At 42.1% G+C, this 15,146-nt stretch overlaps 2 protein-coding genes across 5 annotated transcripts in view; one reads left to right on the plus strand and one right to left on the minus strand.

Annotated features, from left to right (window-relative positions):
- The window catches only part of LOC139914603 (uncharacterized), a 53,805-nt gene that overhangs the window by 549 nt on the left and 38,110 nt on the right, over positions 1–15,146 (minus strand). For 2 of the 4 annotated variants that reach the window (XM_078289325.1, XM_071902975.2), the window contains exons 12-13: positions 13,932–14,030; positions 86–238 (exon numbers count right to left, since the gene is read on the minus strand). In XM_078289325.1, the coding sequence (XP_078145451.1) occupies positions 86–238; positions 13,932–14,030 (252 nt within the window). Of the gene's footprint in view, positions 1–85; positions 239–6,130; positions 11,066–13,189; positions 13,282–13,786; positions 14,031–15,146 lie in introns of those variants that run through there. The other 2 variants (XM_071902984.2, XM_071902989.2) reach the window with 2 other exon arrangements.
- On the plus strand, positions 3,287–4,951 carry asb12a (ankyrin repeat and SOCS box-containing 12a). Its single transcript, XM_071903017.2, has 3 exons — positions 3,287–3,571; positions 4,131–4,659; positions 4,806–4,951. The coding sequence occupies exons 1-3, from the start codon at positions 3,287–3,289 to the stop codon at positions 4,949–4,951; spliced, it is 960 nt and encodes a 319-aa protein (XP_071759118.1).

The following is a 15,146-nucleotide window of genomic DNA, read 5'->3' on the forward strand; positions in this document are numbered from 1 at the left end:
CATGCAATCTGATCAGTCAAATCAACATGAATATCAATTAGCAAGGCGGATAGGAAAGAGCTGACACTGAGCTTGTTCGTCTTACTCTGTAGCACAATTGTGTGTTTAGTCTGTCCTCCAGTGTTTGGACTTCAAGTTGTGTCTTCTTCCTCCTGATAAAAGTGTTCAAGGCCAGAGAAGCCTGCTTCTGCTCACACACATCACACACAGCGGGATCATGTAGCTCCACCTCCACCGCCTGTCACATAAAAAAAGATAAAGAACGCATGAAGTGGAGAGGGGCACTTGATTTGCTTTACTAGCCTAAACTACACACCACGGCCACCTGATTAAGTGTCTCCTGACCCGTCTCATCTCCTCCTTGAAAGTTTTGTGCTTCAGCAGGGAAATGAGCCGAGGGGGGACCAGCTGGGCCGCGGGACCTTGGGACACGAGACCGGGGGAGGTTAGGGCTCCCTCTCTCTCGTATCTCTCTGGTTCTGCAGGCTCTGGGAGAGGGAGATTACACTCGCTGTGATCACGAGGCCCATCCCCTGCCTCAACTCGTCTAGCACTCAGCTCTGTGGGTGTGGGCTGAGCCATTTTCCCTCTCTCCCCGCTGGGCTCTTTGTGTTTTTCTCTTCTTCTTCTCCTTTCCCCCTGTTCTGAGTCAAGGTGCTGTTTTTTGAGGACATGGGAAATCATTCTTCTGCAGTAGGTTCTCAGAGCCTCCTCCTCCTCCTCCTCCATTTTGTCCTAAGACACAGCACCTGGAAACACAGAGGGATCACGGATCAGGCGATGGATTTTCAGTTATCTGACCATTTTAAATATATGTAGCTTAACGTAGCTTTACTGCACGAAATTTCAACGTCACAGCGTTAACTTGGTACGTTAACGTTAAGCTAACATTAAACAATTAACGATAGGTGGTCAAATCAGTTTTCCCGTGTAAATAAAGTGAGCAGGCCTATCGATAAACATCTAACCTTTTTTTTCGTGCAGCAAAATCGGACCTTTAGGATTATAGTACAACATGAAAAGTTTTAACACTAGAAAAAATGGTCGGTTACTAAATGGTTCTCATTACCAAGCAACATTGCAGTACAATTGTTTACACGTCCTCTTCTTTTAGTGTTTGGGTAGAGCTGCACTCACTGCCAACGATGAGTCACTATCGCCATCTTGTGGTAGAGGGAGGCACTGCGAGGGGAAGCACATGCTCTTATTTTGATGCAGTCCAACTTCTTGACATCAGATGTGTAATTGAAATGAGATATATTCACCATAAAAAAAAAAAAATGACACCCATTCTCCCATATTGACGGTTGGCATGAAAACATATGGGTTACTGTTGAAGTCATCTTAAGACATTTGCCTATAAAATAGTTAAATTTTTTGATGGCAGAATCATTTATGTTTTTGAAATATTGCCTGATGCATTTCAGGTAGCAAAATTATTCCAAATAGCATTTTGGAATGAACCCCTTAAATTAATCTTTCATTAAATGTTAATAAATGTAAAATGTCTTAACAACGCAGTGCATGTATTCTTATTATTTTACTTACCGATGCTTTAATTTTGCCATTGTTTTATATCAAAGAGTCTATTGTGTTTTCGCTGATCTTGGGTCAGGACAGGAAATTTGCATTAAAAGCAAACCTTGATTATCCCGTCACACATAATTGTTCCATGTCTGTGTGTTGAATTTGAAAAAGCTTCTTCATCACGCACCCATAAAATGCCAGGAATCTGGTCTCTCGTGCCATCTGGTGAAAGAATGTGGCGTGGCACAGCCTAACCTCTAAACACCGGACAATATAAGGACATGACGTTTGGCAGAGGGAACAGCTGACCGCCTGCTCCTCCAAAGCTTCTGACACTCGGGACAGCTGACACTTACTAAAATGGCTTCCTAGGTGTGAATGAGGGGAACAGGGTGATAACACGGCTACAGCCAAAAATACAGCCAACTAGCAGCATTTCATCATCTACTTTTTCTGCTTTGTCATCACACTGAAAATCCAGAAATGCAACTGCGGGCTGTTGTGAGTCTAACACAACCAGCTGAAACCTAATGTGAAGAATTATAACGTCACACACTGCAGTCCCAGAGTATCATAATGATGCTCTCCTCCGCCTCGCTTTCATTTGTCATTTTAGTGTTCGCTCAGGACGCAGGGGAACACAACGCAGCCGCACTCACCAATCAAGACCACTGAGTGAGAGAGTGTCACAAGTCTATCACCTTTCTAATTATAAACCGGAGCCTCAACTCTCCAAGAATGGAAGTTTAGCCAGGCCCATCTGTGGCCTAAAATTAGCACCCCACCTCCCCCCTACTCCCACCCACCGGAGCCCAGGCCCCTTTCTGCCATGCCAGACAGTGACACACACACACACACACACACACACACACACACACACACTCACACATGCACACACACCATACTGAAGCGTTCAGAAATCTCAGCCCTGTGGATGCATCACACACTCCTTGGAGAGCCTTCCTTTTTTCCACGTGACTCATAATGGAGTTTTGAAAGTGTTTTTTTTTTTACAACTCCCCTGCTTAACATCTTTGGCAATAACATCATTGGGAAGTGACCTGTAAAGGGGAGGTAAGTGGGAGTCATCGTAACTTTTTATTTTTGCTGTGGCTGTGTGAAAACCTTGTAACCTCTATTTTTGGTGTTTGGTATTTTTTCGCTTGTGTTGAGAGGTCAAATCATCCTTTATATGTGCTGAGCAAGTTTTATGGACCTTTAGCTGACAGCATTAACTTTCCTATGTGCCTTAGTGACAGAGTAAAATGAATTAGGGTTGGGATTTGAAGCCATGTACATAATATTACACCCCAGGTCTTCAGGATATTTTATGGTGATTGGTCTTATATAGTTGTGTCATTTACTATAAACAACCTGCATTATTTACCCTCACACATATAGCACATGGTCATGGTAAGAAACTTTTGGCTTTGCCTCTGTCGTAGACTTTTGTGGGGAAGTTTATAATGTTCAAGACTTTTGTGGGGAAGTCTGTAATGTTCAAGACTTTTGTGGGGAAGTTTGTAATGTTCAAGACTTTTGTGGGGAAGTTTATAATGTTCAAGACTTTTGTGGGGAAGTCTGTAATGTTCAAGACTTTTGTGGGGAAGTTTGTAATGTTAAAATTAATGTGGAACAAAATAAACCAAAAATGTCATATACAAGTGTGTGTGAATTGTATGTCTGGGTGTATTCTTATCGGTACTGTCTACCATTCCAGATGGAGGGGATTTGACGCGCGGTGCCCTGCAGTTACATTATGGTTCTGGGCCAAGCTGTCAACATGAGTTTGATGGACATTTCTAAGATCTTCTCCCTGCTGCAGCCTAGGGAAGAGGATGAGGACAATGAGCAGTGTCAGGCTTTGAACCAGGCGGTGAACAGTGATGACGTGCCTCTGCTCTCTGAGCTGCTGTCTCAGGAGAGTTACAGGAGGTGTATCAATGCTCGTAGTGGATGGGGGATCCCAGTGACCCCCCTGCGCACTGCCGCTGCCCTGGGACACCTGAGGTGCCTGGAGCTGCTGCTGGAGCACGGCGCAGAGGTGAGACACGGAGCAGGCATTTGCGTCACAGTTTTCAGATCAGGGCCTTAATGAAATGGCTCTGTGAGAGAGGCGGGGCTGGTTCTGGCATGCCAGAATTTACTGTCGAGCCTTCTGGAGGTATAATGGGCCTAATTCAACTAAACATCTGTGATCGGAGGTTGCCCATTTAATAACCACCGATGACATACCTGCACTAACCCACCCCCCATTCCTCTAACAGCCAAGTAAGGTTTCTACATCATGTGCTCACCCACATTAAGACAAGGTATAGGTACAGCAGGTCTTGTGTATTGGTAAATGTTGTGTCAGATAGTTGCTTGAGAATGAGGACTAAGAAATGAATAAGTTGAATAAGACACGACTGATACACATTTACATCACATTTTACATTTTAGGCATTTAGCTGACAATAAGTGCATTAAGTTCCTGCATCACCAAAATTAGAAGCTACCAATTGGAGTGCACAGGTTAAGGCCTTAGTGTCTTTCTGTTGACCTCTTGATCGTGTAAGAGCGAAGTGCTAAAACATGTCCGTGTGTTGTTGTGTTTGGTCCAGATAGACAGCCTGGATGTGAAGGCCCAGACCCCTCTGTTCACGGCGGTCAGTGGGAAGCACCTGGACTGTGTGGTCGCTCTGCTGAAGGCCGGAGCCGATCCTAACGGCAGCCAATACAACAACTGCTCGCCGGTGCTGACGGCGGCGCGGGAGGGGGACGTGGACGTGCTTCGAGAGCTGCTGCGGTTCGGAGCCGAGGTGGACGTCCGGCCCAAAGTACCAGAGTGGGCCTCCAATGCCACGGCCTGCAGGGGGCCTCTGTACATCTCCGCTGTGTACGGACACTTGGACTGCTTTAAACTGCTGCTTCTCCACGGGGCCAACCCCAACTACAACTGCACAGAGGAGAAGATGCTGGCGAGGATAAAGCAGCCCAAGACAGTGCTGGAGATGTGTCTCCGTTACGGCTGTGGGGTGGAGTACATCCAGCTCCTCATAGACTTTGGGGCAGACGTGTATCTGCCCACGCTGATCATTGACAAGACTACAAAGCAGAATGAAGCCGTGGTTCTGCTGCTCAAGGAGAGAGGTGAGACACAATTATCACTTTTTGTCGAATACGTAGCTCATTAGGTATTGTAATATGTTATTCACAGATATAAAGATATGCGAACAGTGGAATTTCTCAAAATGCAAATGTTAACCAACTTTTGATTATTTCTGTTTTTATATCAGTTTGCCCCAAAACACTGATGTCACAGACTCGGCTAGCAATTCGAAGTTACCTCCCCTTCGCCAACAAAGAGCCTGCCATCGACAGTTTGGACATTCCTCAGATCCTGAGGAACTACCTGAAGCATGTCACCACTGAACTCACATAATGTTCATGTTATCCATGGATAGATGTGGCCAGTGACTTCATTTTTCCCTTATTATTATACATTCATGACTGGATTGGTGGGTTCCAACTTTTTTTTTATATATTTTCCCCATGATATATGGTGAAATATGATAGGAAACAGAAGATGGTGACACCCACACAACACGTCTCAACATGTACATGAGAATATTGTAATATTGTTGTGTTGTAAACTATTGCTCTCTGGTGCCTTTGGAAGTCACTGAACTGAACTGTCCAGTGCTGTAAATTCTTGTTTTTACTATTTTCATGTGAAGATTGAAGTTTGTGAATAGATGTAGATGTATTTATTAAATAAACTGAGTTTGAATATATTGTGTAGGCTGTAGATGTATCTCTTGGTAATGCTACGAAGCTTAAAGTGATATAGGCGGCTCTATTATTATACAAACACAGAAGGATAAGCATTGTGAAGTGCTACACGCTGAATAACCTGCCATATGCTTAACAGAATGAGAATGTGTGAAGTGTGCTAAGTGTAACACCACAGCTGACCACTAGAGGTCAGAGCAGCACTGCATATTGCACCGGCCAAAATATGATGCTTCGCTCAGAAAATGTTGATGATCCGTTTGTATAAGGCTCTCCGCATCGCCCTCGGCTCTGTCCTCTCACTTTATAGGTAACTTTACACAATCAAATATAGTCTAATTTTAGTTATTGATTTATCTAGACACAACCCAACAAACACACACACACACACACACACAGGCACAAACACACACACGCATACTTTTTGCATCGCACTAAGATGTGTTAGATCTTGCTTGAAAAACAGTCTTGCATCTGTGGATATCAAAAGGCTAGGAAGTGGAGCTATCAGCCTACACTTCAGCACGGCCAACTGGGAGAATATATTAACATAAGTCTCATTACTTATTTATTACAGCATAGTTATTCGCAGGCTACAATTTGAGGTTGGAAACTCGTTAAAATGTTTCTTTTGTGACTTTTTAAGACCAGCCTGATAGTGTTCAATGTGTTAAGGAACTGCCACTTTTCTCCTCTGATATAGTGAGGAGTTTATTTGCTAGGTTGTTGTCAGCTGTTGGGAATGGGACCTACATACAGGATGATGATGTCACACACCAGGAAATCCAGCACAATGTTCTCACTCACACTATGGCACCTAGAGACGCAGTTCTGTATATAGAGGTTTTATTTTCAACAAAAGTACAGCTATATCAGATATGGATTCATTTTTACAGCGAAGTACAACATATTCCCAGTGCTTCTGATTACATCAAAACATATAATGTACATACAGTAGACATCTCCACTCTCCCATTCACAGTTTCTGGATTGAATAGGCATTATTTTTCAGGTTTTTCATTTCTACAACAAATAATCAAAACTGAAAGGCCAGCAAGAAATAAAATTACAAATGTTTGCATATGGTTACAAAGGATCGACATTGTGAGTAAATGTTCTGTGGTAGTCAAAATCCAGACCTCAAACTAGATGGTAATATACAATGGATAGAGCGTAATTCCAAAAGTGGGATGTCAGTCTTCTATTACTTTGTTGTCATTGAAAACCACATCAAATATGGCTCTTTGAAGACTCCAATGTACCCTGACTATTCCGAAAACAACACAGAACTGCATAACCAACTGCAAGAAACTCCTAAAAAAGATGTTACTATGCTAAATGTTTGTGAACGCGATTACTGGCTCATGTGCACCCTGGACCAAAAAAAGTTACAGAAATCTGAGCAACGTTTGATGCACTCAATTGACAATCTGCTAACTAATCTAAACAGGACAAAAGGTTCTCGATTTATGACAAAAAAAAAAGAAAGTCTGAAAGTTCCTTAAGAGTAATCTCCTTAAACTGCACAGAAGGCTGTCCTCCCAGCTCTCAGTATAAGGTCAGAAAGGTAATTAGGCAAGAAAAAGAAACCCAATACATAAATCCTTTAAATATGACCAAAATGGTAATATATGACACTGAATTCAATAAATAGGAGAGAGGAAATAATTGGTAGTGTCAAATCATTGTACTTCAAAGAATCATTTATATGCTTAAAGTAGAAACAAGAGCATGATATGAATTACAATGAAGTACTGTGTCTTCAGGATTATGTTTATTTTTAGCTCATCCCAAGAGGTTTTGCATTTGTTCAGCTCTTCTGCTTGACTACAAATCTATACGCAAACACCCATGATCAGTGTTAACTCCTATTTGGTTCACTGTTGCCATAGAAAAATTATACCCGTTTAGCCTCAGCAGTTGATGGCATTGCACAAATAACCAGCAGTTGGAACAAAACAGCGTAGGTTGGACTCAAAGTAAAAGTTTAGAATAATGTTACAGTTTTATAATACCCATTCTATTTGGGCAAGAGAGCATCAGTGCCTTTCATTTATCAACAGTCCTCTCTTTCATTCAGCATGGGCAATGATGTTCCCCTCTATTTGACAATAGATAAAAGATAGAAGAATGCAAGTTACAACCCCTACTGTATAGTGAGCAGGGGGCAGGTGGACAGAGAAAAGAACTCCCTTAAGTGAGATGGTATAGGTTCACTAATGAATGGTTCCAGATTGTGGGAATCACGTTGGTAGTAAATGAAACAAAACAATCTGTTAAGAGGTGTCTTAAGTCTCATGCAAAATATTGGATGCCACAAGCATGCATTTACCTGGTACTGAGGTCTACCGCACGCTAGAACTGGAACAACATTCGTCTCCAACGCAAAATACCAATATCCAAATATATGATCTGTCCTTTTTACATTATTTACAGTGTGTAGCTGCTAAATGTAAAATAGATGATTGTTCCTTTGATTCATAACTCACCTAGTATACTTAGCTTTGAAATGTGAAACCTAATTGAGCGAAGAAAACGTCAGTGTTCTACTGTATATTCAAATTAAACCATAGTGTTCTTTCAGCATCATGTCACAGATAACAGTTAAATAGATAGTAAAGGAATTCTACGTAGTTTCTAAGTGTCTGAAATTAGAATTTACTTCATATTCAGTCTTATTGTGCAATAAAATTAGGTTACTGCTATGTTAGTGTGATATAACAATGAGGTGGTTTACGTTTTAAGTGTTTAAGTCAGATGGCACAGTATCTACTCATATGGAAGAGGCCTGACCTCTATGTTTCTGTCCGAGTGGATCTCATGCACTGGGGAACGGAATTCCCAGCGAGAGAGAGAGAGAGAGAGAGAGAGAGAGAGAGAGAGAGAGAGAGAGAGAGAGAAAGAGAGAGAGAGAGAAAGAGAGATGCAAGTCCCACACTGAGGGGAAAATACATGACTAATTCAAATCTGCCTGTGAAACTGAATAGATAATCACTAGTGGAATGCTGGAAGGCACTGTTAGATAGCATCTCTCTTCTCCGCAGCAGAACGGGCCAGCGAGTGCGCATGATTATGTGTCTGTGTGTCTGTGTGCATGTGTGCGCATATGCCTGCATGCTTGTGTCGTCGTATGCGTTTGCGTGCCAGCTATGTGTGTATGTTGTGGTGGTGGTGGTGGTGGTGGTGGTGGTGGTGGCGGTGGTGGTGGGGCTGTGCACTGGACCTGAGGTTATCATGGCCTGGGAACCATATCTTTTCGCTGTGCCAGACAAGGGAATTATCTTCCACAACAATCTCACTGGGAGCCATCTCTATAGACACCACCAGCCAACTCACCCATTTCTCAACTTTCTTTACTGAAACAAAACATAAATTACACAACATACAAAGCAATTCTAAGGTCTTTTTTTCCAATAGGTTATAAGGCCTATAAGAAGGCAAACAAATGACATAGAACGATATATAACTCTTTCATATCACGGTAGTGAATAGTGAAGATATATAATGATATATCACATTGCACAAGTTGTCATACTGTATATGTACTGTCCATCAGATGATATAATTCAACACAAAAATGTACTCTGAGGTCAAAATATGATCACACACCATGGACAGATGTTTTACTTACATTCCAACTGTAGAAAATAAATACACCTTCATGTGTGTAAATTGACAGTTTCTTCTTGGTAGGTCCACTCTTTGCATTACATGTCTAACACCTCTGTTTAAGTAACGTGGGATTCTATGGCATGATCTCGTTCATTGAACACAGCAGCTTTAGGGGCATTGTTGATTAAACAAACCAATCTGAACAGGCCTCATTCCATAGTAAATCACTAAACAATATAATGCTGACTGCCAGAACATGGATCAGATCTGGACAACAATGTGAGAGGGAGGAGGCACACTGGTGCCAAGGTTGAAGCTGCAGTATTTCGAGATGCATGAATCTGTCAGAGAAAACCTGCGTGCTACAGACTGAATTCACCTCCCTGGTTCCCTACAACATTGACTCACACTTCAGTATTGACTCACAAACCCAACTGATTCAAATGGTCGTCCACTTCATACAAACTTAATGCTACTGTTTGACCATTTCACCTTGTTTTGGTTGCGGACTTTTCTAATTTCTCACATTGTTGCATGCAAGTCAATTTCATAACCGGAATAGCCATTATACCTCACAGAACAGGTTTGTGCAGCACTCTTACCAAAACAAGGAAAAAGTACTCCTCTGACTGAAATTGGGCTGTGCTTTTTTTTTACAGTGTGAGCAATACAAAAATGATTAACTCAACCGAAGAAGTCTTTTTACAGCTGACTCAAAAAAAAAAAAAGACATTATTTTAGGTCTTGGTCAATGCATCAACTTCACTTTAGTTCTCAGTGGATTTCCAGAGGTAGGCTGTGCTCTTTCCGAATACCCAATGAGTTGCCAGCACAGTGCTACAGGGGTGGTCTCAGGGGAGGAGAGGGGAGGGGCTCTAACACCAGGCAGGTAGACCGCAGCCTGCCTATCTACAGCTCCCAGCTGTTTCATCTGAACGACAAGCTCTCCATGAGACGCAACCCGCAGCCCCTCGGCTTGATAGGATATGAATACCCTGTCAAAAGTGGTTGGTGAAAGGATGTAAATGTTCCATTGATGTTACGGCTATTGATTTGTTCCCTGACCCGTCATATCACGGCTAATGGCAGGCTTCCAAGAGGACGAACCTCATCTTCCGAGAACCACTGACTCACAGAGGCTGAGCAGGTGGATAGAGAGATAGAGAGGACAAGAGAGGGACGCGGAGAGCGACGGAGTGAGGACTACACTGAAAACGTGAGACCGGGTGAAGAGAGGGCCAGCATGTGAGAAAGAGGGAGATAGTGCGGGAGAGCTAGAGAGAGGGGGAAGAGGAATATGAAACATTGAGAGGGAGGAGGAGATCCAGACACAGACATCAGTAGAGCAAAAGATGGTCTAACCAGTCTGTGATCAGTGCTAGAACGGATCTAACTCGAGGGTAATGCTGACAACAGAGCCTCACAGACGCCACAGCCCATAGCCGAGGCCTGTCGTTACTCAAGCTCAACACATTCAGAAGAATACAACGAGCAATCTCACATAGCAGCACAGCAAGATCTCAGCTTCTGGACACAATCATACTACTAGGAATGACCCGGCTTGGCCTCGCAAGGGATAGCAAGACTTTGCGTTCCTTTCCAAATGACGAATTGAAATGAAATAATAAAACAATCTCAATAACTCCAGGACATTCAGATGGCATGATTATTATGGGCATTGCAGAATCCGAGGGAAAGAGTTCATGACAGTTGACTCAGTTGGAGAAGCATGATAACTAAACGTTACTAACATACAGGAATTGTAAAGTTTTTTTTTTTTGTTTTTCTTTTTTTTTTAAATCCAAGTCTTCAGTCCTCTTGCTGCTTCCAATCACACTCTATATTAACATTGGTCCTTTACTTCAAAGTCTCTTGTGTATGTGTGTTTTTATATTTTCTTCATCATGGGACATGATCATCCGATGTTTAGTGCTTCTAAGAAAAATAGCTGGTCCTTCAGAAGAGTCTGTGTATCTCTATTTCTTAAATGGAGCTAATCTACTAAAATTCTGCCAGAAAGGAGCCTGGCCTCTTTTGGATTGACTGAATTCAAAAACCTCTCCTTGTGCCATGTCCTCCGTTACCTCATACTGCCCCGCGCTGAGGGGGTCCTGGGGGGGCGGGTATGAGGGGGGCGTGCACCTGTTTACACCTGGGAAGGCAGGTGCAATAGAGCAAGAGGGGTGTGGGGGGACAAGGAGGCAGTGCAGGGCACAAAGCAAAGAGAAAGGAGGAGAGGAGGCGGGTAGCAAAGAGGAAACATCGTCAGTATTGCGTCAGAAACAGACACTACAACACAACATCAAGTCATGCTTCCACAAAAAACAGGCACAAAGACATACATAATGAATCGTCAGTGTGTTAACATTCCTGCATATTAAACCTGAGATATATGATACAGTATGATCATATGATGATAGCTGAAATGGTAGATAGTGGAATTCAGCTCTAGTAATGACACAAGGGAGACTAAAGACGCTATTCAAACAAACTCCGTAGCAGGCAAACAAGAGAACCAACGGATTACATCTGATACAATGATGAAACCAGGCATTTGGACAAAAGACATTGTTCTTCCGTGTTTGCTGACAGCACATTTGTTTGAATAGCACCCTCAAGACTTGAGAACACAAGAGTGGCAAAAATAGATCCAACAGAAAGCTGTTAATATGCATTTAACTACAGTCTACAATGTAGTTTAACTACAGTCTACAAGCATCACAACTATGCTAGTGTAATTAAAAACTAGGTACAATCAATATTTGGAGATGAAATATTCAAAAGTTGCCATGGCATCTTGGGAAAAACAAGATGAAAACAGTGTCTTTTGTTAAGGATCTTTTCCCAAACACTGTTTAGCAGGAAGGGTTCGATATTTGTATTAGTGAAACCTGTTTGTCTTGGATAGTCAAGATAATGCTTGGAAACAGATTGGACAGTGACTGCATGCTCCAATGCCAACGCTAATCACAACAGCTCCCAATGCTGCTTAGCAGTTGCCATGGCATCTTATTGCGCTAGCTCTAAGTAGAACTCTAATGCATATACCTTTATCATTTTCAAACCATGTCCATACAACATGGCCCTCTTTCTCAAGATGAAATCTATAAATGAATCTGAAATTCAAGAGAGTACTTCACCTTGTGCCAGCCATGTACACATACAGCACTTAGAAACACACAACATATACTTCTGACAGACATCTACAGGGATCCTAACGTCAGAGAGAACATTCCAGCAGTGGTCATTGGTTAATTAATACCTTAATGGATGGTCATGCTTATTGTGAAACTGGCAATAGCAACAACAGTAAGTAATGGTAAATGTACATACATCTAGACTGGCACTAAAATGGCTATATCTTAAAGGATGACACCAGCAGTTTTGACATGTGGGTCCTTTGTCTCTCTTGCCTTGATAGGGGCTAACATCTCGATTAACATGTCTGACATCTTTTGCCATTACTGAGATAGTCGGTGGCCATTGGGCAAATTGATCACTGCCATATTATTTTGATGTATCAGATGTTAAACCACAACTTAAACAACCTGTCAAATCACAAAAAAGACCATATTTGCTGAAAATGACATGGTAACCTTTATGTTTCCCAGCCTTTAAGGTGTCATGTTGTTCCATTGTGCTTGAGTACACAATGTGAAGGAAAGGCTTCTCTTCTTACTTGCTGGATGCTGTATGAAGACACAATGCAGCAACTACTGACAAAAAATGGCACCTCAGAGGTAAGTATGGTATTTTCCCAAAAGAGGTGATTTTTGCAGGTTTCTCGGGGTGTTTAAGGTAGATACACTAGATGTGAATGGCAGTGATAAGCACAAAAAGCCTCCCCTAACAGCTCAGTAATGCAAAAAGATTCCAAACAATTGTCTGAGGTACTAAAATGGTATCAAGATAAGGAAGACATAGGACCCACATGTCATAAACACTGGTATTGCCCTTTAAACTTCATACTTCATGCAAACAGCCCTCTGTCTTTTCATTGATGCTTAACAGCTGTTTTACAAATCAAATCAAGTCATCTTCATATATGGGCTGAGAGACATTTAACTCAAAGGAAACCAAATGTTCAAAGTAATATACTGGAAAGACATAAATCCACTTTTCTAAGTTATTTAGTATACAGCTAGTCTAGGTTCATTCATAAACAAAGTACGTGTGTTTAAAAGGTGTAGAGAGTAAAAAAGAGAGCAGGTAAGGGAAGAGTAAACAGCGATGAGAAGACAGAGCACACCAGCGAGGAAAAGAAAAGGGAAATCACCTGATATCTTCTTGTTGCCTCACCTTTCTGTTTGGTCACCTTTCTCACCGTCATGGCCGCCTGCCGCTTCTGGTACTCAGAGATCTCAAAACCTAAACAACGCACAATATCGCACATTCGATTAATGTTCCACACCCAGGCCTGTAGTGCATGTGCAAAAGGCTAAAATTTAAGCAATAAGCCACGAGAAGCCGTCCTTTACAGTGATTTTCAAACAGTTTAGAAGCATTGTTAAGCACGATGCAATGCTTTTGCTTTTCAAAAATCACACTGTCAAGTGGCTTATTGCTTTTAAAAAAAACGGCACTAACACACCATTATATTATACAGACTGAACGTAAATGTCCATTGAGACTTTGATTTATAATCAGTACTAATTCAGCAATAATTCAATAATTCTATGTACAGTACATGGAATTACTGTATATTAAATTTCAGTGGTATTAGTGGGGAACTCTCGTTAGGCTATATGTTTTGTGGTAAAGTCGCCTTGTAGTGTGCTGCAGCAAATACTGCACATAACTGAAGCTCCTATGCCCATTGTGAATGAAACTAATGCTTTCCAAATAGGGAGGCGCAGAGAGGTGCATGACTAACCGATTTTCTCATCCTCCTGCACCATCTTCCTCTCCTCGTGGAAGGCCCTGAGCCAGCGGATCTTCTCCTCCAGCTTCTTGGCCAGAAAGATGTGGATCTCCTCGCTGTCTTTGTTGCACAATTTGAAAGCGTTCTTCACACTTACATTGAAGTCATCGTCACGCCCGTCTATGGCGTCCCGCACCTCATAGCGATCCATGTCGATGCGCCCCTTATAGTACAGGATGTCCCGGCGAATCAGATCCTATGGGAGAGGCGGGGATGATGTTTATTAGTGTGTGTGTGTGTGTGTGTGCTGGGCCTCAGAGGTGTCAGCATGAAGGCATCTTTCCCTTCGTATCCTGAGAATCTGTCTTATGCAACGCTCTCCATCTGCTGCCAAACACACACTTACAAACACCCTCCGCACACACACTCCTCAATGTGAGATTCCTCGGCACATCTGCTTGTCACTACAACGTCAGAAAAATAAATGGTAGGAATTACCATTTTAACAGTGATACTTATGAGATACATTTGCCAACAGTGAGTATAAGAGAAACCCTGTATAATGACTGTATGTTAGATTGGGTCAGTGCTGCTGAATGAGTACGTGTGAATTGTAGTAAAAAACGATGCTTATCTGAAATTCTATAAACTTATGGGTTGCTTTCATAATTTTCGCTCCCAAATGAATTAAGGTGAGGCACCACAGGTGAAAATGGCAATTTTAGCTGGTTTGGTCAATTTTGAGATATAATATTTTTCATAAAATACACAAAGCAATAATCAAAAACAACTATAAATAGTTATTTTACACATATTCATATCAACTGCACCAGTACACCTAACACAAAAATAGACTTTAAGGAAGTGTACTGCAACATAACCTTCATTATTTGCAGGAATGAGACGCTGCATGTCCACATAAAACAATCTCCATCTAAGTCTATTACACTGGGGCCAAATAACAACCACACTCTAATGTTAAGGTTAAAGAAGGTAAAATGACAAAAAAGAAGGGATTATCTGAGCCAAACCTCTAATGAGCGTGCAGAGATGAATCTGCATCTCTGTGCTGATAAGGAAGAGAAAAAGAAGGAAGGCAACATGCAACGCACTACAAACACACCCTGAGGGCGGCCAGCACACATGTTGTACTGAGAATCCTGCAGAAGGAAATGCAGAACAAAGACGTGGAATTCATAATTAAGTGTGTCCTGGAGCCATCTTCTTTGAGTGGACCAGAACAGAACAACACAGGCAGACTCATGTTAACAGCACGCTAACACATGTTGTGGTCGACAGACACGCTGCTGCACTTTCCTGGTGCCAGAGATGTTCAGCGCTGATAGCAGGGGAGAAGATGAGGACAGAGAGG

The sequence above is a fragment of the Centroberyx gerrardi genome, chromosome 16, assembly GCF_048128805.1.
Source record: "Centroberyx gerrardi isolate f3 chromosome 16, fCenGer3.hap1.cur.20231027, whole genome shotgun sequence".
Taxonomy (NCBI): domain Eukaryota; kingdom Metazoa; phylum Chordata; class Actinopteri; order Beryciformes; family Berycidae; genus Centroberyx; species Centroberyx gerrardi.

Coding starts and splice junctions, on each gene's coding strand:
- asb12a (XM_071903017.2), top strand. CDS start 3,287: ATGGTTCTGGGCCAAGCTGTCAACATGAGTTTGATGGACATTTCTAAG. Junction 3,572..4,130: donor TGCTGGAGCACGGCGCAGAG/GTGAGACACGGA, acceptor TGTTTGGTCCAG/ATAGACAGCCTGGATGTGAA. Junction 4,660..4,805: donor TCTGCTGCTCAAGGAGAGAG/GTGAGACACAAT, acceptor TTTTTATATCAG/TTTGCCCCAAAACACTGATG.